At 37.9% G+C, this 16,070-nt stretch overlaps 1 protein-coding gene and 1 long non-coding RNA gene across 7 annotated transcripts in view; one reads left to right on the top strand and one right to left on the bottom strand.

Annotated features, from left to right (window-relative positions):
- The window catches only part of DENND4C (DENN domain containing 4C), a 133,072-nt gene that overhangs the window by 3,506 nt on the left and 113,496 nt on the right, over positions 1-16,070 (bottom strand). For 4 of the 5 annotated variants that reach the window (XM_036091726.2, XM_078061277.1, XM_078061275.1 and 1 more), the window contains 3 exons: positions 15,490-15,607; positions 2,043-2,193; positions 98-162 (listed from right to left, as the gene is read on the bottom strand). In XM_036091726.2, the coding sequence (XP_035947619.2) occupies positions 98-162; positions 2,043-2,193; positions 15,490-15,607 (334 nt within the window). Of the gene's footprint in view, positions 1-97; positions 163-2,042; positions 2,194-15,425; positions 15,608-16,070 lie in introns of those variants that run through there. The other variant, XR_013443625.1, reaches the window with a different exon arrangement.
- Positions 121-15,453, top strand: LOC118535398 (uncharacterized). Of its 2 annotated transcripts, XR_004917159.2 has the most exons (4): positions 121-1,297; positions 2,396-2,515; positions 12,164-12,261; positions 12,891-15,453. It is a non-coding gene; the product is annotated as an uncharacterized LOC118535398 (long non-coding RNA). The 2 variants fall into 2 exon arrangements; XR_004917157.2 differs by lacking the exons at positions 121-1,297; positions 2,396-2,515 and adding an exon at positions 2,681-5,269.

Genomic DNA, 16,070 nt, shown 5'->3' with positions numbered 1-16,070 from the left:
CTTGGAAAAGTGAGGGCAGCCATACCAATTACAACTTTGTAAATTACTTCAGAAAATGAAAGAACCTCCTTTAGTAATACTTAAGTAACCAACTTACCAATATCAATATTCTCTCTTCCAAGAGATACTAATGATAAGAAGAGGATTTCTCGGTATAAACTCCTATAAAACAAATGTTTTTAAAGTTAATGGGCACAGAGCATAAAAATACACACATGAAGGTTTTGTAAAATGGTGAAAAATGATTACGTTTTATAGTTAACAGTAACGTATCCATGTCCGTGTCGTGGTTTTGATATAACACTACAGTTAGAAGAAGTCACCTTTAGGGGAAGTTGGGTGGAAAGTATGGTGAATTCTGTGCTACTCTTTGCAACTTACTTTGGATTTCTATTTCAAATGAAAAAGTTATGGACATAAGACTAAACACTAAAAACTACCTTAAATGGCTTATTTTAACTTTTATAATATTTTAACAATATAAATACAGTTGACCTTGGACAACATGGGATTGAATTTCATGGGTCCACCTGTATGTTGGGTTTTTTTCCCCAGTACAGCGAGTACTGTAAAGGTATTTTCTCTAGTAACTTTATTGTAAGAATCCGTTATATAATACAACATACAAAATGTGTTAGCTATTTGTTATTGTTAGGACTTCTGGTCAACAGCTATTAAGTTTCGGGGTAGTCAAAAATTATACACAGATTATCAATTGCATGGGGGGTCATTCAAGGGTCAACTATAATAGGTAACTGTTTTAACTCTACTTTGCAATTAAACTTTGCAAAAGCAGAGTCTCCTCTCAGATTAATTTTTAAGTAAGTTAGGGGTCTAAAACCCTTGGACACTGAAAAGTAGTGTGGTCTCTTTACTATTTAATCCAATAATAAAGGATAAACTATATTTGGTTTGTGAACATAAAAGTGTCACAAATTAAACCTTAAAAATGAGCTTCATAGCTCAGTTAAAAATGAAGGAAAGCTGAAGAAATGAACTGATTTCTGAGTACTTAACAGAAAAAAAATTAGAGAGTAATGCTAATTCTGATAATGCTTCATACGTAGCTTTGTTTAGAAGCTTCAGAAGTTGTAACATATCTCTCATTTTCCTTCCTCGCTTTAAACTACAGATGCTTGAAACTAGCTGCTCTTTAGACTGTGAAGGTCATCTCTATCTCAACTGTTGAGATTACAAAAGGATCCATTCATTTTCATAATCAGTTCACGCTCTATCACTTCTGAGGTTATCTTCAAAGATGCCATGACCAAAGAAACTTGTAGAGGATCTGGAAACTGTTAGTATTTGGTAGCATTTATTATGCCACCTTTTCTGAAGTCTCCCCTGCAAAATTCACTTATATTGAGACTGGGATGAGTACTGATCTAAGCCTGTTAGCGGACAGTAGTAAGAGGATCAGGAAAGCTCCATATCCTTTGTAATTTACTGTTTCCATTGCTTTCCTAAATTGTTTCTATTCCTAAACAGGTTTTTTTTAATGTCCCACAAGAAAATAAAAGATAAGACGTGCAGGTATGACAGGGCCTGAACAAGTAGTACATATGTATAACGTCACTGCTAACAAATTCAGAGAAGGTTTCCAGTGAATAGCAGTAATGTTTCCCAAAGACTCTACATTTTATTTTATTTTTTTTTTTTTAATTTTTTTTTTTTTTTTTTTTTTTAAGGTTTTACTTATTTGCGAGAGAGAGAATGAGAGACAGAGAGCATGAGAGGGAGGAGGGTCAGAGGGAGAAGCAGACTCCCTGCCGAGCAGGGAGCCCGATGCGGGACTCGATCCCGGGACTTCAGGATCATGACCTGAGCTGAAGGCAGTCGCTTAACCAACTGAGCCACCCAGGCGCCCTCCCAAAGACTCTACATTTTAGACATGAATGAATGACTTCCTAAAATTTATTCCTCCACACACAACTTTTGTAATGTTTGCTCAAGTATGAACATTTACAACTAGAGATATTTTAAAAATAATACTTAAACATGAAATTATCTTGAGTGGCATGAAGCAAAAACTGGATTCTTACCTTTGTCTTTTCATGTCTGGCTTTATTAGCTGTGAAAGTAGATTGATGGGTTTAAGAACATCATTATGTTGAATACTCTGCCTGATGGTTTCTACTAAAGTGCTTGTGGCTTCTTGTTCCTCTGATAGAAGAGACAATTTCTTTTCAGAATCTAATAATAAGAACACAGTAAGAATACTCTATTAAAAAAAAAAAAAGTTTTTTCCCCAGAGTTGTAGCATTTTTAGTCTTTTATTCAACATCGCCTCCCCCTTACCAGTAAAATTATGTGTCAATGTGACCAGCTAAAAAATATTTTTCCTGCTTTCTTTGGATAGTAAAGTCGTGTCCCTTTGCCTTTTCCCTGAACACAGGGGTTCCTTCTTCAGGCTGGGATGTGATAGCTTGTACTCCAGCAGCAATCTTGTTACCATGAAGCAACTGATGGAAAAGTGAGACACAACACCAGGAGCCTGGGTCGCTGATGACAGGAGGTGCCTCCCAGTCCTGGAGTGTCTATTTCATAACTTATTTATGTGAAAGAATAATCTTTACCTGTTTAAGCTTCTGTTATTTGCTATTAAATATAGCAGAGTATAATCCTAATTGATACAAGGGTAATTCCAGAATTAAGAATAAATATTTATATAGATTTCATAAATTACAAAAGTGCTTGAGTCTATATTGGGATTTAATCATGCTAACATTAAAAATACACAAAATCGGAGCGCCTGGGTGGCTCAGTCAGTTAAGCATCCAACTCTTGGTTTCGGCTCAGGCCATGATCTCAGGGTGAGATCAAGCCCCACATGGTGCTCCATGCTCAGTGTGGAGCCTGCTTAAGAGTCTCTCTCCCTTCCCCTCTACCCCTTCCCTTGTTCGTGTTCTCTCTCAAAAAAATAAAAAAATCAAAGGGCGCTTGGCACAGAAAAAAGGGAAAACTTTCATACTGCAGGTAATTCCAGTAACCATACAATTTTATTTATACCCATATTAGCTGAGATGGGAATATGTACCCAGTAGCTCCCTAGTTGGCCGCATTTAGAGTGCCTGTCATAAAACAGGCTATCATATTTTTTATTCAGCACAGCTCTTAATAAAGGCAACTAGTAGAACTTCATTTGCATTCAAACAAAGAAATAAAGTTCTCCATTACAAGAGGAAATACTGACTGGCTGCTATGGGTTTTGATTCTAGCTCTGCTACATGATGACTTTTGGATATATTTGTTTTTTATGCTATGCTGTGATTTTAGAACCTAACCCAAATATCTGCAACTTCACTATTTCTCCTATAGTTCAGTTTTTTAATTAACACTTTTATTGAGAAATAATCCCCAAACCATTCAGTTCACCCACTTAAAAGTGTACAATTCCGTGATTTTTAGTATATTCATGAAGTTGTGCAACCATCACCACAATTGATTTTAGAAGATTTTTATCATCCCCCAAAGAAACCTCCTATCTATTAGCAGTCCCTCCTCTATCTCCCCAACCCTTCAGCCCTAGGCAACCACTAAGCTACTTTGTCTCCACAGATTTGCCTATTCTGGATATTCATACAAAAGGAATCATACTTTGTGTTTTGTGACTGGCTTCTATAATATTTTTAATTCATCCATATTGTAGTATGTATCAGTATTCATTACTTTTATTTCTAAATAATATTCCCTTGTATGGATGTACCCTACTTTAGCCATTCCTCAGTGGATGGACATTTAGGCTGTTTCCATTATTTGGCTATAAGAAAAATGCTGCAAAGCACGGTGTACTAATTTTTATACATATGTATGTTTTCATTTCTCGAGAGTGCGATTGCTGTGTCTCGTGATAACTCTGCCATTTTGAGGACCTGTGAAACTGTTTTCCAAAGCAGCTACTTTTTATTCCACTCGCAGTGTCTGAGGGTTCCAATTTCTCTATATCCTCACCAGCACTTGTTAGTTTCTGATCCCTCCGATTATGGACTACCTAGTGAGTGTGATGTGTTCTTTCATTGTGGTTTTGCATGTTTTTGAGGTCTAGTGATACTGAGCATCTTTCCATTTGCTTTTGGCCATTTGTGTATTTGGAGAACTGTCCATGCAGATCCTGCTGCGGCCTGAATGTTTGTCTCCTCAAAATTCTTCTGTTGAAAGACCTCATACCAAATATAATGGTATTAGGAGTTGAGGCCTTGGGAGGCAACATGTCATGAGGGCAGAGTCCTCATAAATGGGTTAGTGCCTGTTAAAAAAAGGAGGGGGGGCGGGTTACCAGAGTTCCCTCATCCCTTCTGCCATATGAAAGGATATAATGAGAAGTCTGCAACCTGGAAGAGGGCCCCAAACTGCCATGCTGGCACCATGATCTCGGACTTCCAGCCTGCAGAACTGTGAGAAATACATTTCTGTTGTTCATAAGCTACCCAGTCTGTGGTATTTTGTTATAGCAGCCAGAATGGACTAAAACAGATCCCTTGCCCATTTTTTAAATGGGTTGTCTTTATTGCTGAGTCGTAAGAGTTCTTTATACATTTTGAGTATAAATCTTTTTTAAGTTTTATTATTTGCACATATATTTCCCCCCTTCTATGCGTTAACGTTTTTTTTTTTTTGATGGTTTATTTTTCAGCACAGAAGTTTTTATTTTGATTAAGTCCAATTTATCTACTTTCTCTTTTCTCACTTGTGCTTTTGGTGGTGGTGTATCTAAGAAGGTCTGTCCTATACAAGGTCAGCAATGTTTACTATGTTTTCTTCTAAGAGTTCTTTCGCTTTTACATTTAGATCTATGATCCATTTTGAGTTCATTTTTATGTATAATATGAGGAGGTGCTCCAACTTCGGGGTTTTTTTGTTTTTTTGCATGATGCTCCAGTTGTCCCAGCACCATTTGTTAAAAACACTATTTACCCACTGAATGGTCTTGGCATTCTTGTTGAAAGACAAATGACTATACATATGAGAGTTTATTTCTAGAAACTCAGCTCTATTCTATTGACATAGATAGATAGATAGATAGATAGATAGATAGATAGATAGATAGATAGATAGTAATCTCCCTATGCCAGTATCCCACTTTCTTTTCTTTTCTTTTTTTAAAGAGAAAGAGAGAGTGCCAGCAGGGAGGGGCAGAGGGAGAGGGGGAGAGAATCCCAAGCAGGCTCCACACTCCAGTGCAGACCCCGACGTTGGGCTCAATCTCAGGACCGTGAGATGATCTGAGCCAAAATCAAGAGTCGGACATTTAACCAACTAAGCCACCCAGGTACCCCAATATCCCACTTTCTTTATTACAACTTTGTTCTTTTTCAAGATTGGGCTATTCTGGGTCCCTTATCCGTGAGTTTTAGGATAGGATTGTCAATTTCTATAAAAAAAGCCACCCTGATTTTTGGTAGAGATTGTGTTGGATCTGTAGCTCAATCTGGAAATACTGCACTGCCATCTTAATATTAAATCTTCCAATCTATAAACGTGGAATTTCTTACCATTTATTTAGGTCTTCTCTAGCTTTGTCCTTCTGCTTTATTTATTCCTATTTTATTCTTTTTTTAAGATTTTATTTTAGAGACAGAGCGTGCAAGCGGGGGAGGGGCAGAGGGAGAGGGAGAGAAATCCTCAAACAGACTCCCCGCTGAGCATCGAGCTGCATGTGGGGCTTGATCCCAGAACCCTGAGATCATGATCTGAGCTGAAGAAATCAAGAGCTCAACCAACTGAGCCACCCAGTCACCCCTCTATTTTATTCTTTTTAATGCTATTGTAAATGGAATTATTTTATTTTTGGATTATTCATTGAAAGTATACAGAAATAGTTAATTTATTTCATTTTAATTCAATTAGCCAGCATATAGTACATCATTAGTTTTTGGTGTAGTGTTCGATGACTCATTAGTTGCATATAACACCCAGTGCTCATCACATCACATGCCCTCCTTAATGCCCATCACCAGTTACCCGATGCCCTCCATCCAATATACTGCAATTTTGCTGAAGTTATTAGTTCCATATAGTGTGTGTTCTCCTTGGACTTTTTATCTGTTAGATCACATAATCTACAAATACAGTTTTACTTCCTCCTTTCCAATTTGGATGTCTTATTTTCTTGCCTAATTGTACTACTGTAAGAACTTCCAGCACAATGCTGAACAAAACTGAGGAAAAAAAGACCTCCTTGTCTTGTTCCTGTACTTAGGGATAAAGTATTCAGTCTTTCACCATTAAGTATGATGTCAACTGTGGGTTTTCACAGATGCTCATAATTAGGCTAAAGAAGTTTGTTTCCGTTCCTAACTTGTTGAGTGTTTTTAACAAAGGATGACTGATTTTTGTCCTTTATTCTATTGGTATGGTATATTACATTACCTGATTTTCAAATACTAAACCAACACTGCATGCCTGGGATAAATTGCACTTAGTCATGATGTACAGTCCTTTTTCTGTATTGATGGATTCAGGCTGGTAGCATTTTGTTGAGGATTTTTATATCGATATTCATACAGATTTTTAGTTTTCTTATGATGTCTTTTTTTTTTTTTCTATCTGCATAACACTGGCCTTCTCAACAAATCTCCCACTATTTCCAAGAGTGCTCTCATGCTTGAATTTCTCCACGCTCTGTTCCAAATAAAGTCATTGCCTTTGGGGAGGGTTTTAGAGCTCAATGTTCTGATGGCCTGCTTCTTCCCTTGGGCAAAATTTCTGAGCCACTGCTCTGTAGCTGGGTTTGGGCACAGTGGCCCTTCTCTTGGAATGACACTCCTGCTTTGTGAACAGGGGACTGGGCAGGGACAGTTGACTCTGGTTTTGTCAGCTTGCCTCTCCTGGCATAAAACCTCTGCCCTATGAGCAAGATGCACTGAGAACTGAGGCCCCAGTATTCTTGGCTTGCTGAAGCCGGGGTAGAAATGAATGGGTGCAGAGCAGAGGAAGTGAGCCTCCAGCTCTCCTGGAATTTAGCCTCGGCTATACAAAGCTGGGAGACTGAGAACTACTGGCAGCCTGTCTTTCCCGGAGAGATGCTGTAGCCCTTGGCTGGGAGCTGGGGGTGGGAGAGAACAGAATATGGTAGCTCAAACGCCACAGAAATTTCCTGTTTTTACTGAAATTTAGTATATTTTCTTGAACAAATGTTTTATTTTTTCTATACCCTTAGACATTACTTTCTAAAAATTTTTATTGTTGGGGCACCTGGGTGGCTCAGTCGGTTAAGCGTCTGCCTTCGGCTCAGGTCATGATCCCAGGGTCCTGGGATCGAGTCCTGCATCGGGCTCCTTGCTCAGCAGGGAGTCTGCTTCTCCCTCTCCCTGCCCCTCCCCCTGCTTGTGCTCTCTCTTTCTCTCTCTCTACGTGTCAAATAAATAAATAAAACCTTAAAAAATTTTTTTTTATTGTTGAGGGGAGCCTGCCTGGCTCAGTCAGTTGAGCTTATAGCTCTTGATTTTGGCTCAGGTCATGATCTCAGGGTCATGAGACTGAACGCCGCATTGGGCTCTGCAATTGGGCAATTGGCGTGGAGGCTCCCCCTTAGGATTCCTTCTCTCTCTCCCTCTGTCCCTCCCTAACCCTACTCATGCTCTCAAAAAAAAAAAAAAAACTGTTGAAGTACAGTTGACATACAATGTTATATTAGTTTCAGGTGTGTAACACAGTAATTTGGCAATTCTGTAGCTCACCACAGTAAGTGTATAGTCACCATGTGTCACCATAAAACATTACTATGTTATCTTTGCCGTAGTTCTCATCTCTGTGATTTTATTATATAACTGGAAGTTTCTCTCTCTTAATCCCCTCCACCTATTGTGTTCATTCCTCACAACCCTCCCCTCTGGCAACTACCAGTTTGTTCTCTGATTTAGGCCTCTGTTTCTGGTTTTTTTTTTTTTTTGGATTCCACATGTAAGTGAAACCATATAGTGTTTGTCTTTCTCTAACTTATTTCACTTAGCATAATGCCCTCAACGTCCATCCATGATACTGCAAATGGCAAGATCTTATTTTTAATGGCGGAGTAATATTCCATTATGTAATATTCCACACACCTCTATCTTCTTTATCAATTCATATCTGTTGATGGACACTTAGGTTACTTCCATATCTTGGCTACTATTAATAATGCTGCAGCAAACACAGGGGTGCATATATCTTTTGAATTAGTGTTTTTGTTTTCTTTGGGCAGATACCCAGTAGTAGAGTTACTGGATCATATGGTAGTTCTAGATTTAATTTTTTGAGAAACTCCATACCGTTTTCCACAGTGGCTGCACCAATTTACAGTCCCACCAACAGTGCACAAGGGTTCCCATTTCTCTACATCCTCACCAACACCTGTTCTTTCTACTCTTTTTGATATTAGCCATTCTGACTGGTGTGAGGTTCATTGTGGTTCTGATTCTAATTTCCCTGATGATTAGTGATTTTGAGCACCTTTTTGTGTGTCTCTTGGCCATTTGAATGTCTTCTTTAGCAAAATGTCTTTTCAGGTGATCTGCCAATTTTTTAATTGGATTGTTTATTTGTTGTTGTTATGTCAGTTCTCTATATATTTTGGGTAATAACACCTTACCAAATGTATCATTTGCAAATTTATTCTCCCATTCAGCAGACTGCCTTTTCATTTTGTTGATGGTTTCCTTTGCTGTGCAACCTCTTTTTATTTTGATGTAGTCCCAACAGTTCATTTTTGCTTTGGTTTCCCCAGCCTGAGGAGACATACCCATAAATATGTTGCTTATGCTGAAGTCCAAGAGATTACTGCCTAAGTTTCCTTTTGGAGTTTTAGATTTTAGGTATCACATTTAGGTCTTTAAATCATTTTGAGTTTATTTTCGTCTAGGGTCTAAGAAAGTGGCCCAGTTTCATGCTCTTGCCTGTAGCTATCCAATTTTCCCAGCACTATTTGTTGAAAAGACTTTTTCTCCATTATGTATCTCTTGCCTCTTTTGTCATAGAGTAACTGGCCATATAAGCGTGGATTTATTTCTGGGCTCTGTATTCTGTTTCATTGATCTATATAACTATTTTAGTGCCAGTATCATACTATTTTGATTGTGTAGTGTATCTTGAAATCTGGGATTGTGAACTTCCAGCTTTGTTCCTCTTTCTCAAAATTATTTTGTCTATTTGGGATCTTTTTTAGCTCCATACAAATTTATGATAACTTGTTCTAATTCTGTGAAAAATGCTATTGGTATTTGGAATGCATTGAATCTGTATATTGCTTTGGGTAGTGTGAACATTTTAATGATACTAATTCTTCCAATCCACGAACATGTTATATCTTTCCATTTGTTTATCTTCAATTTCTTTCATCACTGTCCCAGTTTTCAGAGTATGGGTCTTTTACCTACTTTGTTAAATGTATTCCTTGGTATTTTATCCTTTTTGGTACAATTGTGAATAGAAATGTTTTCTTAATTTCTCTTCCTGCTACATTGTTTTTAGTGTATAGAAATGCTATCAATTTCTGGCTATTACTTACATAAATTTACTGAATTATAATAGTTTTTTGGTGAAGTCTTGCAGGTTTTCTATATATGCTATGTCATCTTCAAATAGTAAAAGTTTTACTTGCTCCTTTCAAATTTGGAATCTTCTATTTCTTGTCTGACTGCTGTGGCTACGATTTCCAGTACTATGGTGAATAAAAGTCATAAGGGTAGACATCCTTGTCTTGTTCTGACCAGTTTTCACCACTGAGTATAATGTTAGCTGTGGGTTTTTCATATATGGTTTTTATTATGTTGGGGTATGTTCCCTCTAAACCTACTTTGTTGAGATTTTTTTTATCATGACTGGATGTTCTACTTTGTCAAATGCTTTTTTCAGCACCTAATGAGATGATCATCACATGGTTTTTATCCTTCCTCTTATTAATCACATTAATTCATTTGGGAATATAGAACCATTGTTGGATCCCTGGAATAAATCTTACTTATGGTAAATGATCCTTTTAATATATTGTTGAATTTGGTTTGCTAATATTTTATTAAGGATTTCTGCATTTATGTTCATCAGGGATATTGGCCAGTAGTTTTCTTTTTGGTAGTGTCTTTATCTGGTTTTGGTATCAGGGTAATGCTGGCCTTGTGGAATGAATTTGGAAGTTTTCCTTCCTCCTGTATTTTTTGGAATAGCTTAAAAAGACCAGGTATTAACTCTTAAATGTTTGACAGAATTCACATGTGAAGCCATCTGGTCCTGGATTTTTGCTTGTTGGGAGTTTTTTGATTACTGATTCAATTGCATTACTAGTAATCAGTCTGCTCAGATTTTCTATTTCTTTCTCATTCAGTTTTGGAAGACTATGTTTCTAGGAATTTACCCATTTCTTCTAGGTACAATTTGCTGGATATAATTTTTCACAGTATTATTAAAATCCTCTGTATTTCTGTGGTGTTAGTTGTTATTTCTCCTCTTTCATTTCTGATCTTATTTGAGACTTCTTTTTTTCTTAATGAGTCTGGCTAAAGGTTTATCAATTTTGTTTACCTTTTCAAGAAACCAGCTCTTGGTTTCATTGATCTTTTCTACCTTTATTATTTCCTTCCTTTTAACTTTGAGCTTTGTTCTTTTTCTAGTTCCTTTAGATGTTAGTAGTTTGAGATTTTTGTGGTCTTTTGACATAGGCCTGTGGCGCTGTAAACTTCCCTCTTAAAACTGCTTTTGCTGCACCCCGAAGGTTTTGGACTGTTGTGTTTCCATTTTCATTTACCTCCATGTATTCTTTTTTTTTTTTTTTTTTTTAATTTCCTTCATCGACCCATTGCTTGTTTAAGAGCATGTTGGTTAGCCTCCACCTGTTTCTTCCAGTATTTTCCTTGTAATTGATTTCCAGTTTCACACTGTTGTGGTCAGGAAAGATGCATGATAGAATTTCAGTCTTCTTAAATTTATTACGATTTGTTTTGCAGCCCAACATTTATCCTGGACAATGTTCCATTTGCACTTGAAAAGAATGTGTGTTTTGAGATGAAATATTCTGCATATATCTATTCAGTTTCTTTATATATTTAGGTGCTCCTATGTTGGGTGCTTAGACATTCAAAACTATTATATCTTATTCTTGGATTGATCCTGTTATCATTATGTAAGGCCCTTGTCTCTTGCTATACTCTTTGTTTATAGTCTATTTTTTGTATGATAAAAGTATTGCTACCCTAGTTGCTTTTGTTTGCTTCCATTTGCGTGGAGTATCTTTTTCCATCCCTTCACTTTCATTCTCTGTATATCTTTAGGTCTAATGTGAGTCTCTTGTTGGCAGCATAATCCATTCTGTCCCCCTCTTTTGACTAGAGCATTTAATCTATTTACATTTAAAGTTATTGATAGGTATATACTTATTGCCATTTTGTTACTTGTTTTCTGGTTGTTTTTGTGGTTCTCTTTTCCTTTCTTCTCTTGCTCTCTTCCTTGTAGTTTGAGGGCTTTCTTTAGTGTTATGCTTAGATTCCTTTCTCTTTATTATTTTTTTTATCTATTATAGGTTTGTGATTTGTGGTTACCATGGAATTCATATATAACACTCTATGTATATAGCATTCTATATTAAGCTAATGGTCACTTAAGTTTGGACACATTTTTAAAGCACTAAATGTTTACTCCCCCTCCATAATGTCCTATTTTACTTTTTGTGTATTCCTTGACTGATTTTTGTAGATACAATCCTGTCATAATTTTCTTCTATTTATGGCCTTCTCTTTCCACTTAAAAAATTCCACTTAACATTTCTTTTAAGGCTTGTTTAATAGTTATGGATTCCTTTTAACTTTTCTTTTTGACAAACTCCTTCTCTCTCCTTCAATTCTGAATGATAACCTTGCCCGGTAGAGTATTTTTTGTTGTAGGTTTTTTCATTTAACCACTTGATCATGCTCCTCCCTTTTGGCATGTGAAGTTTCTGTTGAGAAATCAGCTGCCTTATGGGGTTTCCCTTGTATGTAACAGTTTTATTTTCTCTTGTTTTAAAATCCTCTAGCTTTAATTTTGCCATTTTAATTGTGTGTCTTGGTGTGGCCTGCTTGGGCTCATCTTCTTAGGGGCTTTCTGTGCTTGCTGGACCCAGGTGTCTATGTCCTTCCTCAGATTAGGAAAAATCTTTCATTTGGGATATATTCCTCTGTCTCTTCATTTTGTCTAACTCTGTGTTTCTCTATATTAGGTAGGTCAGCTGTCTCTCCCGGTCCTGAAAGTAGTGGCCTTGTGCGGAAGAGGTCCTGTGGTGCCCTACAGCACAATCCCCCCAGTCACCAGAACCAGGTACTCCAAGAGCTTTCCCTTTGTGGGCTGCATGTGTCCTCTTGTGGCTGAGCTGTGACTGCCTCGGGCATGCTGGTGGGTGGGGCTGGCCCTCAGCCCAGCTGGCTGCAATAACCCGCTGTAGGTGCACCGGGCAGGGTTTAAGAGGTCAGCTGCAGCCACCATGAGCCGGCTGGTGGGTGGGGCTGGCCCTCAGCCCAGCTGGCTGCCATTAGCCTGTACTACTGCTGCAGGCACACTGACGGGTAAGGCTTGCTTCCTGTGCAGCCAGTTAAGAGGCCTGAATGCAGGAACTGCAGACATGCTGGTGTGTGGGGTGGTTTACACCCCTGCCCCTTAGGGCAGGAGTCACTTCAGAAGGACACCTTTCCCAGCCAGGGCTGCCTTCGGGTGTGGCAGGGCAGGAGCTACTTTGGAGGGGGGGAATGTCAGGGAGGGGCATGCACTGCTGGTAAGGTACACAGAGACTGTCAATCCTGGCTCCCCAAGTGTCTAGCTATCTAGGCTGGGGAAGGGCAAGAAAAACAGTGCCTGCCAGCACTTTTGTTCCCAGAGAAATATGCAGATCCCTGCCCCTTTGGTACATGTCTTAAAATTAGTCAATAAATCCCTTTTCACGTATACCCTAGGCACTTTTCGAGCTGCTGCTTTGCTGTGTTCCTGGCGAGTTACTGAGCATGCTGGTTCTTTAAAGGTGGAGACTCAGTTTCCTGTCATCCTCGGGTTCTCCTGGACTTCAGCACTGCTGATTTTCAAAGCCAGATGTTATAGGGGCTTGTTGTCTTCTCAGTCCAAGTCCTCAGGGCCAGGGGTGGGGTCTGATTCCCTCCTTCCTCCATGTTTGTGACGCCCCTCCCATTTGTGGTTAGTTGTGCTGGGAGTGGTCCCCAACTGCTGACACGGCCTTTCCTCTACAACTAGCTTGGGAAGACGCGGTTTGCCAGTCTTCCGGTCATTTTCAGAGTTAGTACAATACATGTAGCTGTTGCCTTGGTTTGGCTGTGGGACAAAATGAACTCAAGACCCTCCTACTCTGCTATCTTCCCATCTCCCTTTTTTTTAATAATTTTTTTTTTTAAACAATTATGGTTGTTTTGCTGGGAAGTGGATCTCTGAAGCTCCTCTTCCAGAAATCACTGGAAGTCACTATCATTCCAGAAGTTCTCACCCACTTAATTCTTACGTCTTTTGATGTCATTTACATGCCAGTTCTTCATTTAAAGCAGCCAAAATCGATTCATTCTTGAGAAACAAGGCCATTCTTGAGAGCTCTTTTATTCCCGTCACAAATTACAGAATATTTTGAAACACTTGTGCATTTCAAGAGAGGTAGGAAAATAACTAAAGAAATAGCAACTCTAATTCTATTATTATTATTTTTTTAAGTAGGCTCCATACCCAGCATGGAGCCCAATATGGGGCCTGAACTCATGACCCCGAGATCAAAACCTAAGCTGAGATCAAGAGTCGGATGCTCAACTGACTGAGCCATACAGGTGCCCCCAATTCTATTATTTTCTAGCATAAATTTCAAGGTTACTCTACTTCTGTTTAAAAAAAAAAAAATCAGAACTGAAACAACAACCAAAAGAACAAAAACAGCTTGTAATGTATTTAACCATAATTTTGTGACTAGCATTTTCAAAGGAAAAAATATTTACTTAAAACTGGAAAAAAAAAATCCTAATAGCAAAATAGTAATAGATTTTTTTTTAAAAGTACAGAACAGTAAAAGTGAACTGTTCCCTTTTGCATCTGAGGAGCCACTGGTAATAGTGGTTTTAGACCTTTTTATATGCATATATTAAAAACACAGATATATATTTTTGGTTGTTGTTTTTTTGTTTTTAATTGAAAAGATCTATACTGTTCCGAAACCTGCCCCTTTTCCACTTGATACATGACATCCTTTTCAGCCATCCATATGCAAATGACTCAGGCCACATTTCATGATACGGATTTATCACAGCTCTCCTGTTAGGTATTTACATACTTCGTTTCATTATCACAACAAATAATCATACAGTAAGCATCACTGTGCAGACAACTTTCCATACTCTACTTCTATAGAACAGAGCTGTCTTACTCTGATCGCTGAGTTAAAGGGTATCCACATATTAAATAGGGATAATATAGGCCACATTCTTCTCTAGAATTGTATCATTTTCACTTCTAACAGTGTATCAGAGTGTTCTTTTCCTCCATATCCTCAAAAAGATTGGATGTAATAAAGTTTTACTTTCCCTTTTTAACAAAAGAAATGGATATTTCACTAAATAATGAGATTGAGCATTTTTTCATGTTTGTTATGAACTGAATCATGCTCCCCCCAAATTAGTATGTTGAAGCTCTAACTAACCCCCTCTGTGACTACATTTGAAGATAGGGTCTTTAAAGAGGTAACTAACGTTAAATGAGGTCATAAAGGTGGGGCCCTAGTCCAGTATAACTCATGTCCTTCTGAGAAAAGGACACCAGAGAGATGCAGGTGTACACAGAGCAAAGGCCATCTGCAAGCCAAGGAGAGAGACCATGGGAGCCAAACCTGTTGACATCCTGATCTTTGACTTCCAGTCTCTAGACTGTGAGAAACAAATTTCTGTTGTTTAAGCCACCGAGTCTGTAGTATTGTTATGGTAGCCCTAGCAAACTAATATGTCATGTAATGTTTCTTCCATCAGCTGCCTATTGATATCATATGCTCACATATCTACTGGGTGGTGCTGTCTTATTGACTCAAAGGACTTTGGAATACTGGATGATACCTCTTTAAATGCCCTGTAAAAACATGTTCTAAATAGAAGACTGAAAATGAAGCTAGAATCTTTGAGATTAGTATCCATATAATTGAAATTATGACCCTATACCAACAACACATCCAAATTACTCTTCCAGTATATAGAATTTACTTTCCCAATACCTAACCAAAATTGGCATTTGACAGAAAAAATCACAAAATACTCTTCAACTCCCTGAGACAGTCAAATGGGTCAGTATAAGAGCAAATCAATTTGATCTAAAATGGAAAGACTCTTGAAGAGATACTAAAAATGCATGAAAAATCTTAAAGCAGAATAATTTATTTCTCTCACTTCCTTAATTTTTTACCCCAGTAGTCTATAGTATTCTACTGTATGGACTGTACAATTTGTTTATTCATTCACCTGTGAAAAGATCTATGGGTTGTTTCCAGTTTGAGTCTTTTATGTCTTTAATTGTTTTACTTACTAAAATTCCTCCATGAGACATACAAAGGTTCTCCTGGTTCCTGATGAAGGTTGATATTATCCCATAATAGCTGAATATACACAAGTTTGCTATCCTGGGACAGAGATGATAGGGGAAGCTAAAAGAGATCAACAGAAAGTATTAGCACCCTACACATAACAATAATTACCAGTGGATCTAGAAAGTTTGATTATATAAAACAAAGGAGTGCTTTCAAAACTCTGGACCTAAAATTCTAAGCAAAAATTTTAATTTTTATTTGTATCTGATGATAAATATTCCTATTTTCTGAAGTGCAAGTTTCTCATTCCTACTTCCACAGACTGGAAAGACAACTTGGTAGCTGGCACAGTGACCACATGAAAGATTAGTCACTTTTACAACAAATTTCAGGTAAGAGAAAGTACAATAGCTTCTGCTATGTTGTTGTGCAGACTGTTACTTAAATGAGTCAAAGAGACTGTAATACTTTAAGCGAAGATTGTGTTTCACCCCTGGTCAATGTTGGGGTGTCTCTCAGTAATCAGTATCATAAAATGAAGGAACTCCAGGAAGCTCAGTGTCTCCCATGCAATCAGGCA

Source organism: Halichoerus grypus, chromosome 14 (genome assembly GCF_964656455.1).
Source record: "Halichoerus grypus chromosome 14, mHalGry1.hap1.1, whole genome shotgun sequence".
Taxonomy (NCBI): Eukaryota; Metazoa; Chordata; class Mammalia; order Carnivora; family Phocidae; genus Halichoerus; species Halichoerus grypus.
The sequence above is the reverse complement of the archived record's forward strand: the minus strand, read 5'-3'. Positions and strand labels throughout refer to the sequence as shown.